The following is a 19657-nucleotide window of genomic DNA, read 5'->3' as shown; positions in this document are numbered from 1 at the left end:
TTCATCCTTTTTCATCCTCTTTTGACCGAAAATTCTAAGGGAGGAGGAAGGAGTTCTTGCTTCATGTTTGGTTTGGAAGAGAATTAGGAGGAAGTTTGGCCATGCATGTAACTAGATTGAGGTATGTTTGATATTATTCTTTGAGATTCATGTATATTTTAAGTTGTAAGTTTGAAATCTACCTAGCCATGGTTCAAACATTGTTAAATGATGGAGATGATATTCGGCCATGCATGTTACATTCTTGGTTGGTATTTTGATGTTTGATGTTGTGGTGATGAGGCATGAAGATGAGTTAAGATTCGGCCTAGGTGGAGTTTGTGTTAATGCCATTGCATGCTAAATATGAAGCTTGTTAATGATGCATGTGATGGTGGATTGATGATTCTTGAATCTCTTTTTTTTTTTAGCATTTTTGAGTGAGCACATATGTGCATTGGTTGCTAGATGGGGAAGAATCGGCTAGCAAGTTGTGTGCTAAGGCCGAATATAATTTTTGTAGGTTAATGAGTAATGCATGTGCTAAATTGATGGAAAGGGAGAGGATGCTTTACTAGTGTATAAATGATATAAAGATTTTAGAAATTATTTTTTGGTTAGGTGTATGTATGATTAGGTATATTCGGCCATATGAGTAAATATATAGATGATGTTAAAATTGATTATGTATAATGGGCCATATAGGGTACACATTGTGATATTAACTTTGATTCTCTATAATTGATCAAGTGGGTGATTAGTAAGGGTGATTGCCGAATATACTAACATACATATGCATGTGTAATTGGATTGTAAATATTTAGCAAGGCGGTTAAACTAGTTGATTTATTGATTAAGCTCAAGGAGTTAAAGGAGGAGAATCGAGCAAAGGCAAAGAAAAGATCATCGAGTAGCCGAGTTGGAACCATCTTACCCAACACAAGTAAGTCATTAAGCATATCTTTGGATTGATTAAAGGATCGTAATACCTACACCATTGTGTTTAATGAGATGAAATGTATACAAATGAATATGTAAGTAGAGATGAAATTTGTCGAATGTAAAAAGGAAGTGAAGCCTATTGAGTGGCTGGTTTTCGGCACTAAGTGTGCAGGCAATAAGTGTTCACGGTCATGAGATTGGCACTAAGTGTGCGGGTTTAAATTGTACGGCACTAAGTGTGTGAGTTTAAAGTGCATGGCACTAAGTGTGCGCGGTTGATTATTGAGCACTATGTGTGCGAACCCAATATATATTTTCTATAAATTATTTACATTAAGGGTGCGACTTTACCGAGTCGATTTTGGACAGCGGAAAAGGTAAGTGTGCGAACTTGAAATGCATGGCACTAAGTGTGTGAGTTTAAAGTACATGGCACTAAGTGTGCGCAGTTGATTATTAAGCACTATGTGTGCGAACTCAATATATATTTTCTATAAATTATTTACATGAAGGGTGCGACTTTACCGAGTCAATTTTGGACAGCGGAAAAGGTAAGTACCTTGAGTTCATGGCTAATAGGCGCTATGTTTATATTTGGAGTTGAGCTTGGTAAGTTTTGAACCTATGTGACGATTATAGTTGAAGTCACGTACATAAGGTTCATTGTGGAATAGGTGAAAGTTCGTTTAATTGTATGATTATAACGAAAATAAAATGATGTATGAAAGGCCAATGTAGGACTTGGTATGAGATTGAACCATAGGGTTTAAGGAACTATGGTATAGTTTGGTATGGATGGAGTACTTAACCTCATTTCATTGTTTCCTGTTGTGATAATTTTATTAATGGATGGTTGTGGAATGCTTATGGCTTACTGAGTTATATACTCATTCGGTGTTTGCTTGTCACCTATTCTAGGTTTCTTGGACTCGTCTCTTTTTGCGTGATCGTGCCGTCGTCGAAGTCATCACGCCGGCTAGCAACCTTTGGTATTTTCTTCTTAGTTGGTCTAGGAGAACATTTCGGCATGTATAGGCTAATATGTTTTGTTGAAATTTGGTATGTAAACTTTTAGCCATGCGAAAATGGCATAATGTTCTGTTGAATTTGGTTCTAATGTTGGGTCGTAAGTCTTGGTAATACGATTTTTATGCCATATGTCATGGTTGATTATTTTGGTGTTAAAATTCATGATATGGCAATAGTGTAGTAGGGGGATGTTTGACAATGATTAGCCTTTGGCATGGCTAGTCATGATCATAATTTGTGATATGTATGACAAATCACTAGTTAGATCAAGGAGAAATCACGAAATGGGCATAGTTGCTTTCATAACAGATGCTGGCAGCAGCAGTGACGTGAGATTGAAAAATCACTAAAAATAGTAGGAGTGGGATTAATTGATGAATAAATTATGTATTCGAAGCTCGATGAGTCTATTTTCATATAGAAGCAACGAAAAGATCATATGGACAGTATGTTAAGAGATATTCAGGTTCTCGTGAGACAGGGCCAGAACAGTTTCTGGATTCCCTGTTCCGACTTTGGAAATTCATTATAAATTAACCAGAGACAATTAGGAGTCATACCATATATGGATAGATTCCTCTCTGAGTGTAGTTTCTATAGAAACAAACGGCATCAGTATTGAAGCTCTGTGAAGGGAGATATCCAGGTCGTAATGCGCAAAGGTCAGTGTAGTCGATCCCTGTAACATGGGAGACTTTGACTAATAAACTGTACTAATTGGCCCGACCAAAAATTCTAGAAAAAAAATATGTAGATGGGCATATGAGTCTCGTTTCAGGGAAAAATCACGAAACTGATTTTCGAGTTGTGAAACTCAAGATATGATTTTTAAAGCGACTAGTACGCAGATTGGCAGTGTCTGAGAAATATTTTTATAAAGGGTTTAAAGTCTGCTAACACCTCGTGTTCGACTCCGGTGTCGGTCTCGGGTTCGGGGTGTTAAAGGGAAAATCGACTAACATGTTGTGTGTATTATGGCCGAATGTGAACTTGGATAATATTAAGTAATGTTTGTGCTTTAAAATGATGAAATGGAGATTATGCTTAAGTGAAATCATAGGTATGTGATGATTGATTTGTGATATGCATGTTTAAATAACATGCATGCAAGGTATGTGTGAAAGAGTGATTTGGTAATAAATCTGCTTGGGACAGCAGCAGTAATGTGATTTTGGAAATTCACCATAAATTGTGGGAGATGAGTTAGAAGCATAATAAATTATATAATTAAATCTTAATGAGTCTAGTTTCTTATAAAAGAAACCGTGTAAGCAAAAGAAATTCCGATAATGAGATGTTTGAAGTGATGTGGGATAGGGTCAAAATGACTTCTAGATCCTCTGTTCTGTTTTTATAAAATCATTATAAATTGTAAAAAAATGGTAATAAGATGAAATTTATATACTTTGACTCCTAATGAGTCTAGTTTCAAATGAAATAAACGAGAACATATTTTGAATTTTGTACAATGAGAAATTTGATTTGTAGTGAAGAGTGGTCAGATTAGTCAAACAGTGAAACAGGGGAAATTTTAAGAAAAATCTGGTATTGATTATCCAAACCAAAAATTCTGAAAATTTTATGGATAAAATATATATGAGTCTATTTTCAGGTAAAATTAACTACAATTGATTTGGAGTTTCGTAGCTCCAGTTATAAATGATTTAGTGACTGTTGCTCAGGAAGACAGCTTACAGTGAAATTTTGATTATGTGGTAAACATTGACAAAAATTTGTTAATGAGTTGCTTATTGATTTCTTATAAGCTTACTATGATCTGTAGGTGTGGAATTTGAATATATATATATTGAAAGTGATGCTTGAATAGTTGAATAATGACTAGTTTAAAATTGTTGAATTTAAGCTCAAGAGCATAGAGGGGCAAATTCGGATAAGGGAAAAGAAAAAGTTATCGAATAGCCGTTGTAATCATTCGAGAAAATTCGAGGTAAGTTCTTAAGTGTTTAAGCTTGATTCCTTTTTATATGCCTAAGAGTTAAATTAATATGGCAAAGAGAATGTAAATTTTATTTAGTTAATGTGCCAAATATGTAATGATTTAAGGCTGTAAGCCGATTATGGCTATTATGCTTAAGTTGAATTGGATTTGGAAATTTGATGCACTAAATGAGTGTTACAATGAATAAACTATGCCGTATATGTGCTGGTAGAGATCACGATTTGTGATTATTAAATATCTAAAGGAAACCATGATGTGTATAAAATTATTATTATTAGTCATTTGTGGTAGCCGAATGTGGCTTGGTACTCAAGTGATTAAATGTGAACTTCGATGAGGTAACTGTTAGTGATCGATGATATAAGTTATGCATTATAATATATATTCGGGTTTCAAACCTAGCAGGCGTAATGCCGGTGAAATGACATGGACTTAAAGGTCTAGCAGGCTTATGGCCGGTGATGAAATCAGGTTATTACCTAGCAGGCAAATTGCTGGTAAACTATTAAAAGTGTGGTGCTATAAGACTATGGGCTAATACGATATGTAGATTCGTTCCGTAAAGTAAATTATTTAGGTACGAACAACCTAATTAAGTACATGTGAATTAAATGAATTTGATGATTGATGTGAATCGAACATATAAGAAATGGTTTCATGTTTATGTTCAACTATGAGACCTTGTGTTAAATCGACAATCGAATTCGTTCAATACATTAAGTTGGTCAGGTATGCGATATGTACTTATGCATGTTAAATCGATTGGAATTGAATCATGAATGTGAATTGAGAAGCATAGGTGAAAATGCCCATGTTATATATGTGAGTAAAGGTAAAACCATCGTAAATTATCGATAAGGATGGGCTATGTGCAGAACCATCTTATAATTGCTAATTTGAATAGTTGTGTGCGAATCAGTGAGCAAGATGTATTGTATTGAGATGATGCTTCAGTGAAAATATACATATGTTCTTTGTGTTGAATGAATATTAAATTAAAGTTATGAGCCGTATGTGACTAGCATATCTAGTCGAATTTGATACTATTAAATGATGTACTAAGATATGTGTTCCAATGTGGAAATTAAACCCTATGTGGTTGAAAGGATGAAAATCTTTGTTCATAGATATGTGTTTCAGTTATACCTGATTGAAGTATAAGTTATGAAAGTGGGAAAGAACAAGTGAATTGTTTATCGAAAAATGATATCGGGCTTCGGGCCTAGCAGGCTATAATGCCGGTGAGATATTATTGGGCCTTTGAGCCTAGCAGGCTATAATGTCGGTGAAATGAGATGTTATGTGAATTCGGTGTTCCTTGTAAGATAGGGATTTAGCCGAATGCTAAAGATGAAATGATAGTGTATTGTATCATGCTTATATGGCCTAATGCCAAGTATAACATGTTGGTAAATATGCAATGTGCTTTTATAATCGAATGATAAGTTTGAAATGAATGTGAGTGAAATGTTATGCATAAGCTATCAAATGTTAAGTGTGAAAATGAGATGAAAGAAAAGTGTTTGAGATGTATAATTTTATACGTTCGAATGATCTTAGTACTTAATTGATATGAATATGTTATATGGAACTCGTTGATTTGACTATTCGGGCCTTTGAGCGTAGCAGGCTATGATGCCGGTGAAATACTATTCGGGCCTTTGAGCCTAGTAGGCTATGATGCCGGTGAGATATTGTTCGGGCCTTTGAGCCTAGCAGGCTAAGATGCCGGTGAGATATTATTCGGGCCTTTGAGCCTAGCAGGCTATGATGCCGGTGAAATACTATTTGGACCTTTGAGCCTACCAGGTTATGATGCTGGTGAGATATTATTCAGGCCTTTGAACCTAGCAGGCTATGATGTCGGTGAAATACTATTCGGGCCTTTGAGCCTAGCAGGCTATGATGCCGGTGAGATATTATTTGGGCCTTTGAGCCTAGCACGCTATAATGTCGGTAAGATACTATTCGGGCTTTCGAGCCTAGCAGGCTATAATGCCGGTGAAATGATAATCAGGCCTCGAGCCTAGTAGGCGAAATGCCGGTGATTTGAGAAAAGTCTAAGAGTAAGGTACCTCATGTTAGATTGACAAATGAATACATTCAATACGTTAAGTGGGCTAGGTACACATTATGTACTCATATGTGAGTTTGATTTGAAGTGAATCATAAGTGTGTAATGTGATACATACGTGAATAAATGTTATAACTTTATCTATGATCATGATACACCTGGTCAGGGTGTGAAAGTATGTGAAAGTATTTGATTTAATTATGTTATATGAATTCAGATTAAGTGTGATAAGAATGCTGAACGTGCATTATGTGCTTGTGTATATTCGGCCAGATGGCAATATACCTAGAATATGGCCTCTTGAGAAATTGAATAATCGAAGTATTATTGCGTTTATTTGTTTGCATTGCTTAAAACTTACTAAGCTTATGAAAGCTTACTCTATTGTTACATTCCTCTGTTTTATAGATTGCTGGCTCCAGTTACTTGCTCGGGTTGGAGTTCGCCAGAGATATTATCACACTGTCAAGCTCACGCTAATGGTGTAAGTAAATCTTAGTATTTCGAGTCTATGGCATGTATAGGGTTTTAATGTTGAGTATGTGATATTATAATTTAGCCAAAGGTGGTGACTTGTATTGATAAAGTGTTTTGGCCATGTAAATTGGTCTATGTTGGCTAGTGATGTTTTGGGCCTCGTAAGCCCATATATGGGACAAATTGATGTGAAAAGAAAAGTTTTAAATTGATTGAAATTTTTTGGCACGATTTTTGTGTGATTGACTAAGTTTAAGTCGGGTAACACCTCGAACCCTATTTTGGCGAGGGATACGGGGGAGGGGTGTTACACATCGGAGTCTCTGACTCGCAACTGATAATAACTCGATCACAAGTCTATCTTCGAAAACACTGAAGCCCCTTTTAACTAATCAAACAAGTCGTCAATCAGTGGTAACGGGTATTTATTCTTTATAGTCACTTTATTTAGCTGGCGATAATCAATACACATTCTCAGAGTTCTGTCTTTCTTTTTCACAAATAGAACTAGCGCACCCTAGGGAGAGAAACTCGATCGTGCAAAACCTTTATCTATTAACTCTTGCAATTGTGCTTTTAACTCTCTTAATTCAGTAGGTGCCATCCGATACGGAGCTATCGAAATCGAATTTGTCCCCTGCACTAACTCAATACCAAACTCTACCTCTCGGATAGGTGGCAAACCCGACAATTTTTCATGAAACACATCCAGATACTCGCATACAACTGGTACAGATTCAATCTTCTTTTCAGTTACTTTACTATCAAGCACATAAGCAAGGTAAGCCTCACAACCTTTTCTCACATATTTCTGAGCTAACATCGAAGATATTACCACTGGTAAACCATTCAGATCATTAGATTCAATCCGAATAATCTTGTTGTTCTGACATCTCAAATCAATGGTCTTTTCTTTGCAATTAACAACAGCATCATTCAAAGTCAGCCAATCCATACCCAAAATTATATCAAACTTATCGAAAGGTAACAACATCAAATCTGCTGGAAAGCATGAATCTTGAATCATCAATGGGCAATTCTTACACACTTTGTCAACCAGAACACACTGGCCCAAGGGGTTTGATACTCGAATCACAAACTCAGTAGACTCAACAGGCAAATTCTTACTGGATATTAATGTTTCACACACATATGAATGAGTAGAACCAGGATCAATTAATGCAATAACACTAGTATCATAAAGAGTGAAAGTACCGATAATAACATCTGGGGAAGAAGCATCCTCACGAGCGCGTATAGTGTATGCTCTGGGAGATGCGCGAGCCTCAGATCGAACCGCTGTATCTTTTGTCCCTTTCTGACTGCTACCTACATTACTCGAACGTCTGGGTGGTCTGCCTCGCACTGACATGTTACTTGGTCTCGCATTCTGAATGGTGTTTTGCTCGGCTAACATCGAACAATCTTGGATAAAATGATCCATTGATCCATATTTAAAACAAGACCGATCATGAAATCTACAATTTCCAGATTGCCATTTACCACAATGCTTACACTCGAGTCTATTATGTCGATCATTGCCATCACTAGCAATCGAAGTGGCTCGTGAACTCACAGGAGGTCGGTCTCGATTTCATCTAGAAAAGTCTGAAGTAGCTTTAAATTGACTAGAACCATCTCTGAACTTCTTCGATGCTGAATGAAAAGTCTTACTTGATGATCTTTTGCGGGAATCTCTGGCTTCAAAATCAGCTTTTCTTTTCTCTTTCCCGAGCTCTTCGGCTTTGCAAGCTCGCTCAACAAGTACCACGAACTCTTTAATTTCAAGTATACCAACCAGAAATTTAATGTCTTCATTTAAACTGTCTTCAAATCTTTTACACATGATAGCTTCGGTTGAAACACATTCACGAGCATATCGACTAAGTCTCACAAATTTCTGCTCGTACTCAGTTGTTGTCATATGACCATACGACCTTGTTTCAATTCCATAAATTCTTTGCGTTTCTGGTTGATAAATCTTTGGCTGATGTATTTCTTACGAAAATTAGTCTGAAAGAATTCCCAGGTCACTATCTCTTTTAGAACCACTGATACTAGTGTATTCCACCAGTGATATGCATGTCTCGTAATAAGGATATGGCACACTTTAAACATTCGTCCGGAGTACAAGATAGCTCGTCAAACACACGAATGGTATTATTGAGCCACAACTTAGCCCGCTCAGCATCATCATCATCATTAGATTTAAACTCTTTGGCCCCATGTTTTCTGATTTTATCTACAGGAAGCCTGTTAAATCTCATCGGATCAATCATCAGAGGTATCACAGGTATCGGAGATGGATTATTCGAGGGTGGAGGTTGTTGTACAGCCGGATTAGTCTGGATATACTGAATAAACCATTCGTTCATCATTTGATAGAAGGCTTGTTTAGCCTCCCCCTCATGGCTACTCGAGATAGGTCATGATTCAACTGGCGCTGTCCCATGCGTGGGAGCAGGCGCTACGTTCTCAACATCATCAGCCATAGCTTTATCAGGATCCATTTACTATATAAAATTACATTTTCAAATGTCAGAAGTCATCACACTATCGCAGTATAAATTATGGCATGTATAGCTAAACTCACACACGCTACGTTAGTCCTAGAACCGACTAAACCGTAGCTCTGATACAAATAAAATATAACACCCCTAACCCGTATCCGTTGCCGGACTAGGGTCACGAGGCATTACTGAACAAAAACATAATTCTGAACATTCACATACTCATATATATATAAAGCACATGGCTAATTAAATATTAAACATACATTATTAATCATATTGCATATATGAATCATACCTCAAAATTTAACCGAATCCATACCATGCATATAATCATATTTTCAAACCAATAAATGCACTTCAAAGCCATACAACATATGCCTTATAAAAACATAGCACGAATCATATGGTCATTACTTTAATGATATTCGAATACTTTAAAAAAAAAACATTATGCTTCTTAATTCTATACATGCGCATATTAAACCAAATAATATTATCATAAAGCATTTATTCATTAGAAAATATATAGATACATATACACTTTCATTATAAACCAAACCATAATGGCAAGCATCATTCAAATACACTAACATATACATATATATATATACATATAATTAACATCTTTCTATAATTCATATAATTCCCATAGTATACTATTACATAAATCAGTATTCATTTGGTAATTTATCTTTGTTTCACTTACAATCCATATTAAACAAATAATCTAAATAAATAATCTTTATTTAACTTTATTAACCATACCTATATCAGTATACAATTAACCACTTTAAATACATATACACTTTCCATGCAAACCGAACCAAATAAAGCTATGCATATTCGAACATACACATACTTTATTAACATTTTTAAACTATCAATAACCAAATCAAGTTCACTAATCATTTTCAAGCTATTTTCAAAACATAAAACACCAATCACATATACTTTTCATTCATTTCACATAACATTAAATCAAAACGGAATAAACCATTGCCAAACATAACAATATCCAAACTTTGAAGTTAAGTCATATTTGCATGGCTAAGTTTATACATATCTAAGGTTGAACAAAATTCATATTAGCCTATATATGCCATAAGTTCAAAAATAAACTTTTAAAAGTACCGAAAGTTGACGATAGTGTGGATGACTTCGATAACGATCCCCGAGCTCGTGACTTACAACTAAAATCTATAAAACAAAGTAACAAAAACACACAGAGTAAGCTAACTTAACTTAGTAAGCCTTAAGCAAATTAAACAACTCAAATAAATAATCAAATCATTTTATACAAGCCGAATTGTACCATTAAAGATATACTTTAACTCAAATAAGTTAACTTGGCCAAATATTCAAGTTCAATTATAACACCACATAAATACTTACCTATATAACTGAATATATATAAAATCCAAAATATCATCTCATAAAAACTTACCTATATGGCTAAATTCACAAGGTTCATTATATTATTTCATATGGCCGAATATATAAGTTCAATAAATCATTACATGTAACCTAATGTTCAAGTTCAAATAAACATGTCATATGGCCGATATACAAATTCAATATAACCTCACATGTAACCAAATATACAAGTTCAATATAACCTCACATATACTTACCTATGTGGCCAAATATGGAAGTCATTTAGATCAACTTACTTGCTTACTTTCCACATCAATATGAAGTCTTGTATACATAGACTTGAAATAAATCACTAGCATAAAACCTACTAGGCATAAGCCTGAATCACAACCGGCACAAGGCCTGCTAGACTCAAAGTCTGATATTTTTCACCGGTAATAAGCTTGCTAGGAATAAAGCCCGATTACATTCACCAACATAAAGCTTGCTAGGCTCAAAGCCCGAATATCCCTATTATAATGTTGTCTCATACACAATTCATGTAACAAAAATTCCATATGTTCCTCATAAATCATACGAACTTTTAAACGATATAACCTTATCAAATTAAATTCAAATATAGTATTTCAATTTCTATACACAAACACATTTGGCTAACTCTTTATGAATCTAAAGATTCCATAAAAACATATTAAACTAAGTTACAATCAAGATAAATGATGTCTAATTGCTTAAAGACTTACCTCGGATATCGACGTACGTTACAAATCGGCTATTCGACTATTTTCGTTTTTCCCCGATCAAAGTCCGATTTCTTTTATTCTTGATCTATATAATTTCAAATTAACCTCATTTAAACACAATTTCATTCAATTTAATCCAACAACACATAAATGGGCAAATTACCATTTTATCCCTAATATTTCATACTTTTAAAAATTAGTCTTAATTGGACAAAGCACAAAATACACAAAATCTCACAGCAATGTAGTTGGGCCGAATTTTCCATATAACCATACTAGTCCATATCTTTCATCTATCTTACATTTTAGTCCCTCAATTTATTATTTTTGCAATTTAGTTCTAATTACTCAAAATCTTCAAAAACTCAAATACAAAACATGTTAATCTAAAACTTATTTTTAATATTTCATCATCAAACATCACAAAACACAAATATTCATCAATGGCATAACTCAAAATATGCATAAAAATCAGAAATTTAAGCATGGGTCGGATAGTACTCAAAGCAACGATTTCAAAAACGTAAAAATCATCAAAAATCGAAACCAAACTAACCTTTAATTTGTATCAACAATGGCCGAATATCATGACCTTTTCTCCTTTCTTTTCTTTTGCTAGTTTCGGTCAAAAGAATATAAACTCATGCATGTTTTATTTTATGTTTTATATTATTATTACAATTATTCATTTTACTTATTTAACCTTATAAAAATAATAACATAAACATGTACATTAACGATACATTCGGCCATCATTAATCTAAAGGATTATTTGCAACATAAATACTCCATAATAAAAAGCCACTATCAATTCAACCTTTATGATTTAAACTATCAAGTTTTCAACTTACACGATTAAGTCCTTTTATCAAATTAAGCACACAAACAATCAAATTTTCATACGAAATTTTCACACATGAAAATTCACATATAGTAAACACGAAAAATAATATTTAAATATTTTTTGACTCAGATTCGTGGTCCCGAAACCACCGTTCCGATTAGGGTCTAAATCGGACTATTACACTATCATAACTTACGTAGAAATAATATTTAAGTTACAAGTTCAAAGATAGGGGTTTAAGCAAAGATTGAAACAAAATTCAAGAGAAAGGATTTGATCAGAGGACCTCTTACACACAAACACAATACCTAACCATTAAACCAAATCAATTCACTTAATAAAATTTTCACAATCTTAACTAAAAAATCAGGGCATGACCACTCTTGGTTTCACAAAACCAATTTCTTCTAACCCAATTTTTAGGATGTGATAGACTCTATCACTCCCCAAGTATAAAGATATCACCTTTATACCTAAAGGCTAGAATACTCACCTAACACTCAACGATATTTACAATTCAGTTTGCACTCTCTCATAATATTGTTCCCCAAAGAACAAAATAGAATACACTCAATATCTCCCACTAAATGTGCACAAGCCTAAAAAAATATCAATATCAGCTTCCTAACATAGAATCTAAGGGAATACAAAGTAACTTCTAAAAAATAACTATTACATTCTTAATAATCAAAATACAATCAATCGAAACATTTTGCCTCAACATGTATTGATATATCATGCAATACTAATAATACAGTATTTCATAATAAACTTGTTTAATCACGTGTAACAATTATAACAACAATTTGCTATATATATATATATATTTGAACATTTTCATTATAAGTTATGATTATATCTACTTTTTTTTGACACAATGCCTAGAACTACTTATAGCCTCTCCTCGACCCATAAATAAGAGGATAATGTGCTTCAGCATAGTCGAACCTACGTTTTCCTGCATTGATAACAATGGTCATGGCAATCGAACTAAGACTCTATCGACATCAATTTGCTATATTTGAAATATCATATTATTAAATTAATATATTATATCTTTGTATTTAAAGTTTATAGATTTGAATAATTATTAATTTTGTATATTTTCTATACACATATAATTATTGTATAAAAAGTTTATATTCATAAGTAACTTTTCTAGAATTTATTTCACTTCATAATTTAACATAAAAAATATTTTTAATAATTTTTTAATATAATTGTTTAATGTTTATAAATATATTTTCATAAAGTAAAAAATTATCATTTAGTTTTTATTTTAAATAGTATCATATAATTATATTAATTATTAAATCATGTTTAGTTATTGAATTATAAGTTTGAGTTTTTAGGATTTTGAATAAGATCTATCTCAAAGTTAAATCAAATTTGAATTTAAATCGCTATAAACTTAAATTCTCATATTTGAACTTTCTCAAACTCAAATCATTACAAGTAAAGGGTCTTTTTGGATGAGTGATTCGTTCCAGTGCAGTGCATTTAACTCTCTTTCTGTCTTATACTACAGTATCTAATCTCATCACTGTAGTAATTAATCTTACTACCACCATTATTTTTACTTTAATCGAAAATTAACGCACCGTACATTCAAAAGTTTCTTGTTTCCAGGCCCAACAGTACTGACATCACCAATTAAACCATAAAATAATTACAAGAGTTGAATGAAGTCAGATTGTATAGATAATTATCTCTTCATTGATTTCGTATGGGGACATGCTTGATTTTCTTGGGCACTAAAAGTTTTCAAACATGATAGTTCCCATGGTCGATACTTCCATTAATTCTTTGAGTACACCCATTAGTGGTTGACAGCTTTTACAGTAATAATCATGTCTACCTTCACCCATCATCTTAATCTACTTCAAAAACACAATGCCTCACTTGATCATACCATGTCTCAACAGCTGAAAAAAGATCCTCCAAAATAGCCATGTTAGAGTCCATTTCCTCCACCAAATTTGAGGATATATCTTCATTATTAAAGTTTCTTTTGGCTATGAGGACATATGCTTGTTAAAATAAATAAATAAATAAAGGTTAAATTCTACTATTAATCTCTGTACTTTATAAATTATGGATTTAGTTCCTATAGTTTAACTTGAGTAATTTTAGTCTTTTTACTCTTTGAAATTGTCAATTTTAGCCCCTGTAATTTTCAAAATTTGAAATTTTAGCCTTGACTTAAACAATAGTTGTCAAATCTGTTTGTTTAAAGTCAATTACTAGTGTTGTACTATACTTGTAGTTGTAGATTTAGTTCATATTTTTCAATTGGATCATTTTAAGTCGCGAATTTTGAAATTTTATTTTTTTTGTAGATGACTATCATTAATCTATTAATTGAATTTTTAGTGAGTAATATGTGGAAATTTAACAAACTAACATGGCATTATACATATAAAAATTTGTTTGGCCCATCAGATTTTAAAAATAACAAAACTTAATGAATTTAATATTTATTATTTGATAATAACTAAAATTTTCAATTTGGAAAAATACATGGAGTAAAAATTACCAAATTAAAATAAAAGGACTAAATCTACAATTTTTATAAAATATAAGGTCTAATAATAAAATTTAACCAAATATAAATCAAGCCTTAAGCTCAAAAATCCATTTTGAGAATATATTGTAATTTTTATTTAAATTCGTTAATATTGAGTGGAAATATAAATATAAACAAAAAACCTAATCTAAGAATTAGATTAGATGAATGAGGTAACGTGTAGTGAGCAAAACAATTCGTTCCAATTAAGCGGTGGTCCAGAAAAAAGAAAATAGGGTACTTATTTCACGGTACATGACAAACAAAAGCTAAAGTTACATTTACTTTCTAAAAAATATAAATCCCATCATCTTTTTCCCCTTGAAAAATTTTCGACAGAAACCTACAAAACTGGCAGTGAAGCAGTGGAGTAGAGTATTGGTTGATTCCAGATGTTGGGATATCGACGGTCGCTACCTTCCAACTTCCATATAGTGGAACCGCAAGTTGCTAACGTGGTCCACTTTTGTATACATGTTAAAACTCTCATCTTCTCATGCATTGCTTCCCACATTCTTTTCCCATTTTGTTTTATACTCTAAGCCTATATTTTTTATTAAAATCTATAAAGGTGAGATAGTTTTAATTCAAACGAGACAAAAGACTACGAAAAAGAAAACCCTGCTAACAATTAAATATAAACAGATAAAACACTCAAAAACAATAACAACGAAACGAAACCACAAAAGTCATGATTGAAAGAGTTCAAATAAAAGGATTTTGTTGATTCATTTGTCGATCTAATTGATATGGGTTTGGAAAAGTTTGGATTTTCAAGAACGAGAATCTTATGACATGTTGGGAATCTCTTATGAAAATCACCCACGACTGAAATGTATCTTAACAAATTCAAAGAAAGAACCCATTATTTGAATGAAGTGAAGTGCCAAACGAGGATAAATGGATCTATTTATCTATGATCGAATTATATTATTGAAACTTTTAGTTCTCGGATTTTTTAGCCCCATTCTATTTCGGTAGTTCGACCGCGAAATTTATTTGTTTCTGTATTTCCGGAATATGAGTGTGTGACTTGTTATAATTGATCCTATTGATAGTACAGAAAATGGGTCTGTCATCTTGATCGAGATAGTTTTATCCCGTCGGATAGTCATTCTAGTATCTGGAGCACGGAATATATGAAATGGATCACAAAGTATTTGAACTATGATTCATACTTAATATTCAAACCTCGCGGCTGGACTCAAAAAAAATTCAAAGAAAGTGTTATATTATTTATAAATCGAGAGATTTTTTATTCTTTCAAACTCTCATTTAGTTTATGCTTATTTTGATCAAAGGACAAACCTTTCTTTTCTTTGTATTCAGTGAGATCTGTTGACTTTGTATATCATTCCGCTGTAAATAAACAATCTTATCATAGACCCATTGTGATCTTGAAATTATATAATAATGGAAACAACAACCTTAGTCGCCATCTCTATATCTGGTTTACTTGTAAGTTTTACTGGGTACGCCTTATATACTGCTTTTGGGCAACCCTCTCAACAATTAAGAGATCCATTCGAGGAACACGGGACTAATTGAAGTAATGAGCCTCCCAATATTGGGAGGCTCATTACTTCAATTGAGATAATGAAAATTATTTCATTTTTTTAGTTAGAATTTTAGGCGGTTCTCGAAAAAAGATAGCAAAAAAAATTATCCCTAGAGTAGATACTAAGAGGAATGTATAAACCAATGCTTCCATAAATTCGATCGTGGTTTACAATTATAGCTTCCGTACCTGTTTATTTGGAATCATCTCCCGAATAAAGAAAGAACAAGAATCAAAGAAAAGGCAGCGATTTAAATCAAGATTTTTCCAGCAGCCTATGGCAAATCACAAATAGAAGTAGAAGCAAAAAATAACAAAGCAATCTTGCATCAGACTACTTGTCTTCTTGTAGTTGGATCTCCAAGTTTTTGGAATGCTCCAAATTCCACTTTAGCATCCAAATCTGGATCAATACCGGCAAAAACATCTCTGAACAGGGTTCTAGCACCATGCCAAATGTGTCCGAAGAAGAAAAGCAAGGCAAACGAAGCATGCCCAAAAGTAAACCAACCCCTCGGACTGCTACGAAAAACACCATCGGATTTCAAAGTAGCACGATCTAATTCAAAAATTTCACCCAATTGAGCACGTCTAGCATATTTTTTCACAGTAGCAGGATCACTATAACTCACTCCATTGAGTTCGCCGCCATAGAACTCAACAGTTACACCTACTTGTTCGACACTATACTTTGATTCTACCCTTCTAAAAGGGACATCCGCTCTAACAATTCCGTCTCCGTCTACCAAAACAACCGGAAATGTTTCAAAAAAAGTAGGCATACGACGTACAAAAAGTTCACGCCCGTCTTTATCTCTAAAGATAGGGTGCCCTAACCACCCAACGGCTATTCCATCCCCGTTGTCCATTGAACCCGCTCTGAATAATCCTCCTTTTGCCGGATTATTGCCAATGTAATCATAAAAAGCTAATTTTTCAGGAATTTTAGACCAAGCTTCTGATAAACTTTGATTTTCGGCTAACCCAGCACTAACCCTTCGATATATTTCTTGCTGGAAGTATCCTTGATCCCATTGATAACGAGTAGGACCAAATAATTCGATGGGGGTAGTTGCTGAACCATACCACATAGTTCCGGCAACAACAAAAGTTGCAAAAAAGACAGCAGCTATACTACTGGAAAGGACGGTTTCAATATTTCCCATACGTAATCCTTTGTATAAACGTTGGGCGGGCGGACACTAAGATGGAATAAGCCCGCTAATATGCCCAATGTCCCTGCTACAATATGATGAGAGGAATAATAATATTAATGACGAGATTTATTAATGAATTCATTAGTGAGAGGTAAACTTTATGATAAAGATAAAGAAACACAGGAGGAACCCATATACAACTTCAGACGAAGTATACGCTTTAGGTCAACATATATGTATGTCTGCTCACAAAGCATGAAGAATAATTAACCGCTCGGGCATCGACCCAGGAAGAATCAATTCTAGGTTTATTGATAACTTAGAACCAATAGTTCATTATCTAATGGATTTTTCCTAAAAATAATTCAACAGGCCCTGGAAGGAATTCCGGGTGGTCCCTATGAGAATTTAGAAATCCGATGCTTTGATCGAGAAAGGGATCCAGAATGGAATGATTTTGAATATCGATTCATTAGTAAAAAACCTGCACCCACCCTCGAGTATATGCTTCAATAGGAATCACGCACACAAGGGTAGATTGATACAACATAAACCTCTGGTAAAATGCCCCCCCCGAAAGCTTCCCATCTATGTCAACCCTGGCCTATGCAAGCAATAACATGCCCCTAAGGTCCGGGGAAGTCAAAATTTTGTTTAGGATAGAAAATTAAATTGGTAAAAATATAAAATTATTATTTTAATAGTCTATATCTTTATATATTTTAAAGGATTAAATCAAATTTTTATCATTTTTTAAAGGCTAAAATAAAATTTTATCATTAATAATTTAAAATTATTTAAATTATAAATTAACCTAAATGAAAATAGCTTTGCCACTAATCACCCTAACCATTTGCTTCTTGAAAAAATAAGTTATATTTGATATATTAATATATTAATAATGTAAAAATTTATCTGTATTGTAAATCACAAGACGTCATTTGTTTTTTATTTTTAATAAAATTTTAAATTATTTATTAATAATCAATACTGTTATTTAATATTTTTATTGAGTTGGTTTCACTCTTAATTGGGTTACCAACTCAGTTGTAAATCATAAAAGAATAAATATTATTTTAAGGATATTTTTATTTTATATTTTGATATAAAATTTAAGAAAAATACATACACATGAAATAATTCAAATTCAAATATTATAATTTTTACTTTATCAATATTTTGATATAAAATTTTATATTTTTATCAATATTTTATAAATTTATTACATAATATTTTTTACCACATACTAAATATACCAAAATATCATGTGTATTTATATAATTAAGGTGTGAATTTATACATTATTATCCATCAAATATAAACCCAAAAAAAATAGTTCTCACTCGGAAGGCAAGTTGCAGGAACAAAAAAGGAGAAAAGAAAAATCTTAGCTGTATTGTTTCAAAAGTATTCAAAATTAATATTGCGGCAAAATCATTCATAGGCTTTGATTAATATGTGGAGTGTAAATTTCTTCTTGTCTAATCATAATTATAAGTAAGGTCAATTAACTGATGGTTTTTTGGTTAAGAGTTTTTAATTATTATTTTAAAAAATTATATTTAATGTGTCCTTTTATCTACTTATAAAATATATTATTTATTTATTATAAGGCTCAATAAAGAAAATTACTTATATATTATTATAATAATATTTCCGTCTTTTATTATTTTCACATTAAATGTTTACATAAAACAATTAAAATCAAAATATCTTAAAATTGGACTCGAGCCCAAGAAAGGCTTATATACTTTAACACTTTGTTTATAATTCAATTGTTGAATTTTCTTTATAAATATAATTTTAATATTAAAATTTTCTTTCAGCCATATTATGAGTATAACAAAATTTAGTATAAACTTAAATGTATTATTTTAATGAATGCTATTAGATATTAGGCAATTTTTTCAAATGAGATTAATATTTCTTGTTTACACCTTTTTTTTTAGGTGGTTGGGCTTACAAAATGGCGAGTTAAGCTTTGGAGAAAAGAAGCTTGCAAGGGCAAGAACAAGATAAATTATCATGGCGCTAAAGTTAATGTTCCAATGTCATGGGATTAGAATTTTAGTCTTACAATCTGTACAGCCTTAGGTGATTTCTTGATTTTAAATCTATCTAAGTCAACTTAACTCTCGCAAAAATGAGAATTCCCAATAGAAATTCTCTAAGGCACCGAAATTAAAGCGAAAGCAACTCAAAACGAAAGAATAACAAAAGCACAGAAAATGTCTCAAGAATGCAATGCACACAAGGTGTTTGAGTAAATGCTCTAAAAGAATTCTATTACTCAAGAACCAAGTGAGTACAAATAGGGTAAGCTTCCCCAGCTCCAACAATACGAATTAAAGGACATCAATGGCCGAGATTAAAAGCAATCTACAAATCAAATCTCTTAATATTTACAGAATCAAATCTTCTAAGACTACAAATATTCTAAG

The 19657-nt window shown here is 32.7% G+C and overlaps 1 protein-coding gene across 1 annotated transcript; it reads right to left on the bottom strand.

Annotated features, from left to right (window-relative positions):
• Positions 1-15825: 15825 nt before the first annotated feature.
• LOC121206654 (photosystem II CP47 reaction center protein-like) lies at positions 15826-17302 on the bottom strand. Its single transcript, XM_041077699.1, has one exon. It carries the CDS (start codon positions 17223-17225, stop codon positions 16389-16391), a length of 837 nt encoding a protein of 278 aa, XP_040933633.1. The 5' UTR covers positions 17226-17302; the 3' UTR covers positions 15826-16388.
• Positions 17303-19657: the final 2355 nt, after the last annotated feature.

Source organism: Gossypium hirsutum, chromosome A09 (assembly GCF_007990345.1).
Source record: "Gossypium hirsutum isolate 1008001.06 chromosome A09, Gossypium_hirsutum_v2.1, whole genome shotgun sequence".
Lineage (NCBI taxonomy): Eukaryota > Viridiplantae > Streptophyta > Magnoliopsida > Malvales > Malvaceae > Gossypium > Gossypium hirsutum.
Note: the sequence above shows the minus strand (reverse complement) of the source record. Positions and strands in the feature narration are given on the sequence as shown.

Coding starts and splice junctions, on each gene's coding strand:
- LOC121206654 (XM_041077699.1), bottom strand. CDS start 17,225: ATGGGAAATATTGAAACCGTCCTTTCCAGTAGTATAGCTGCTGTCTTT.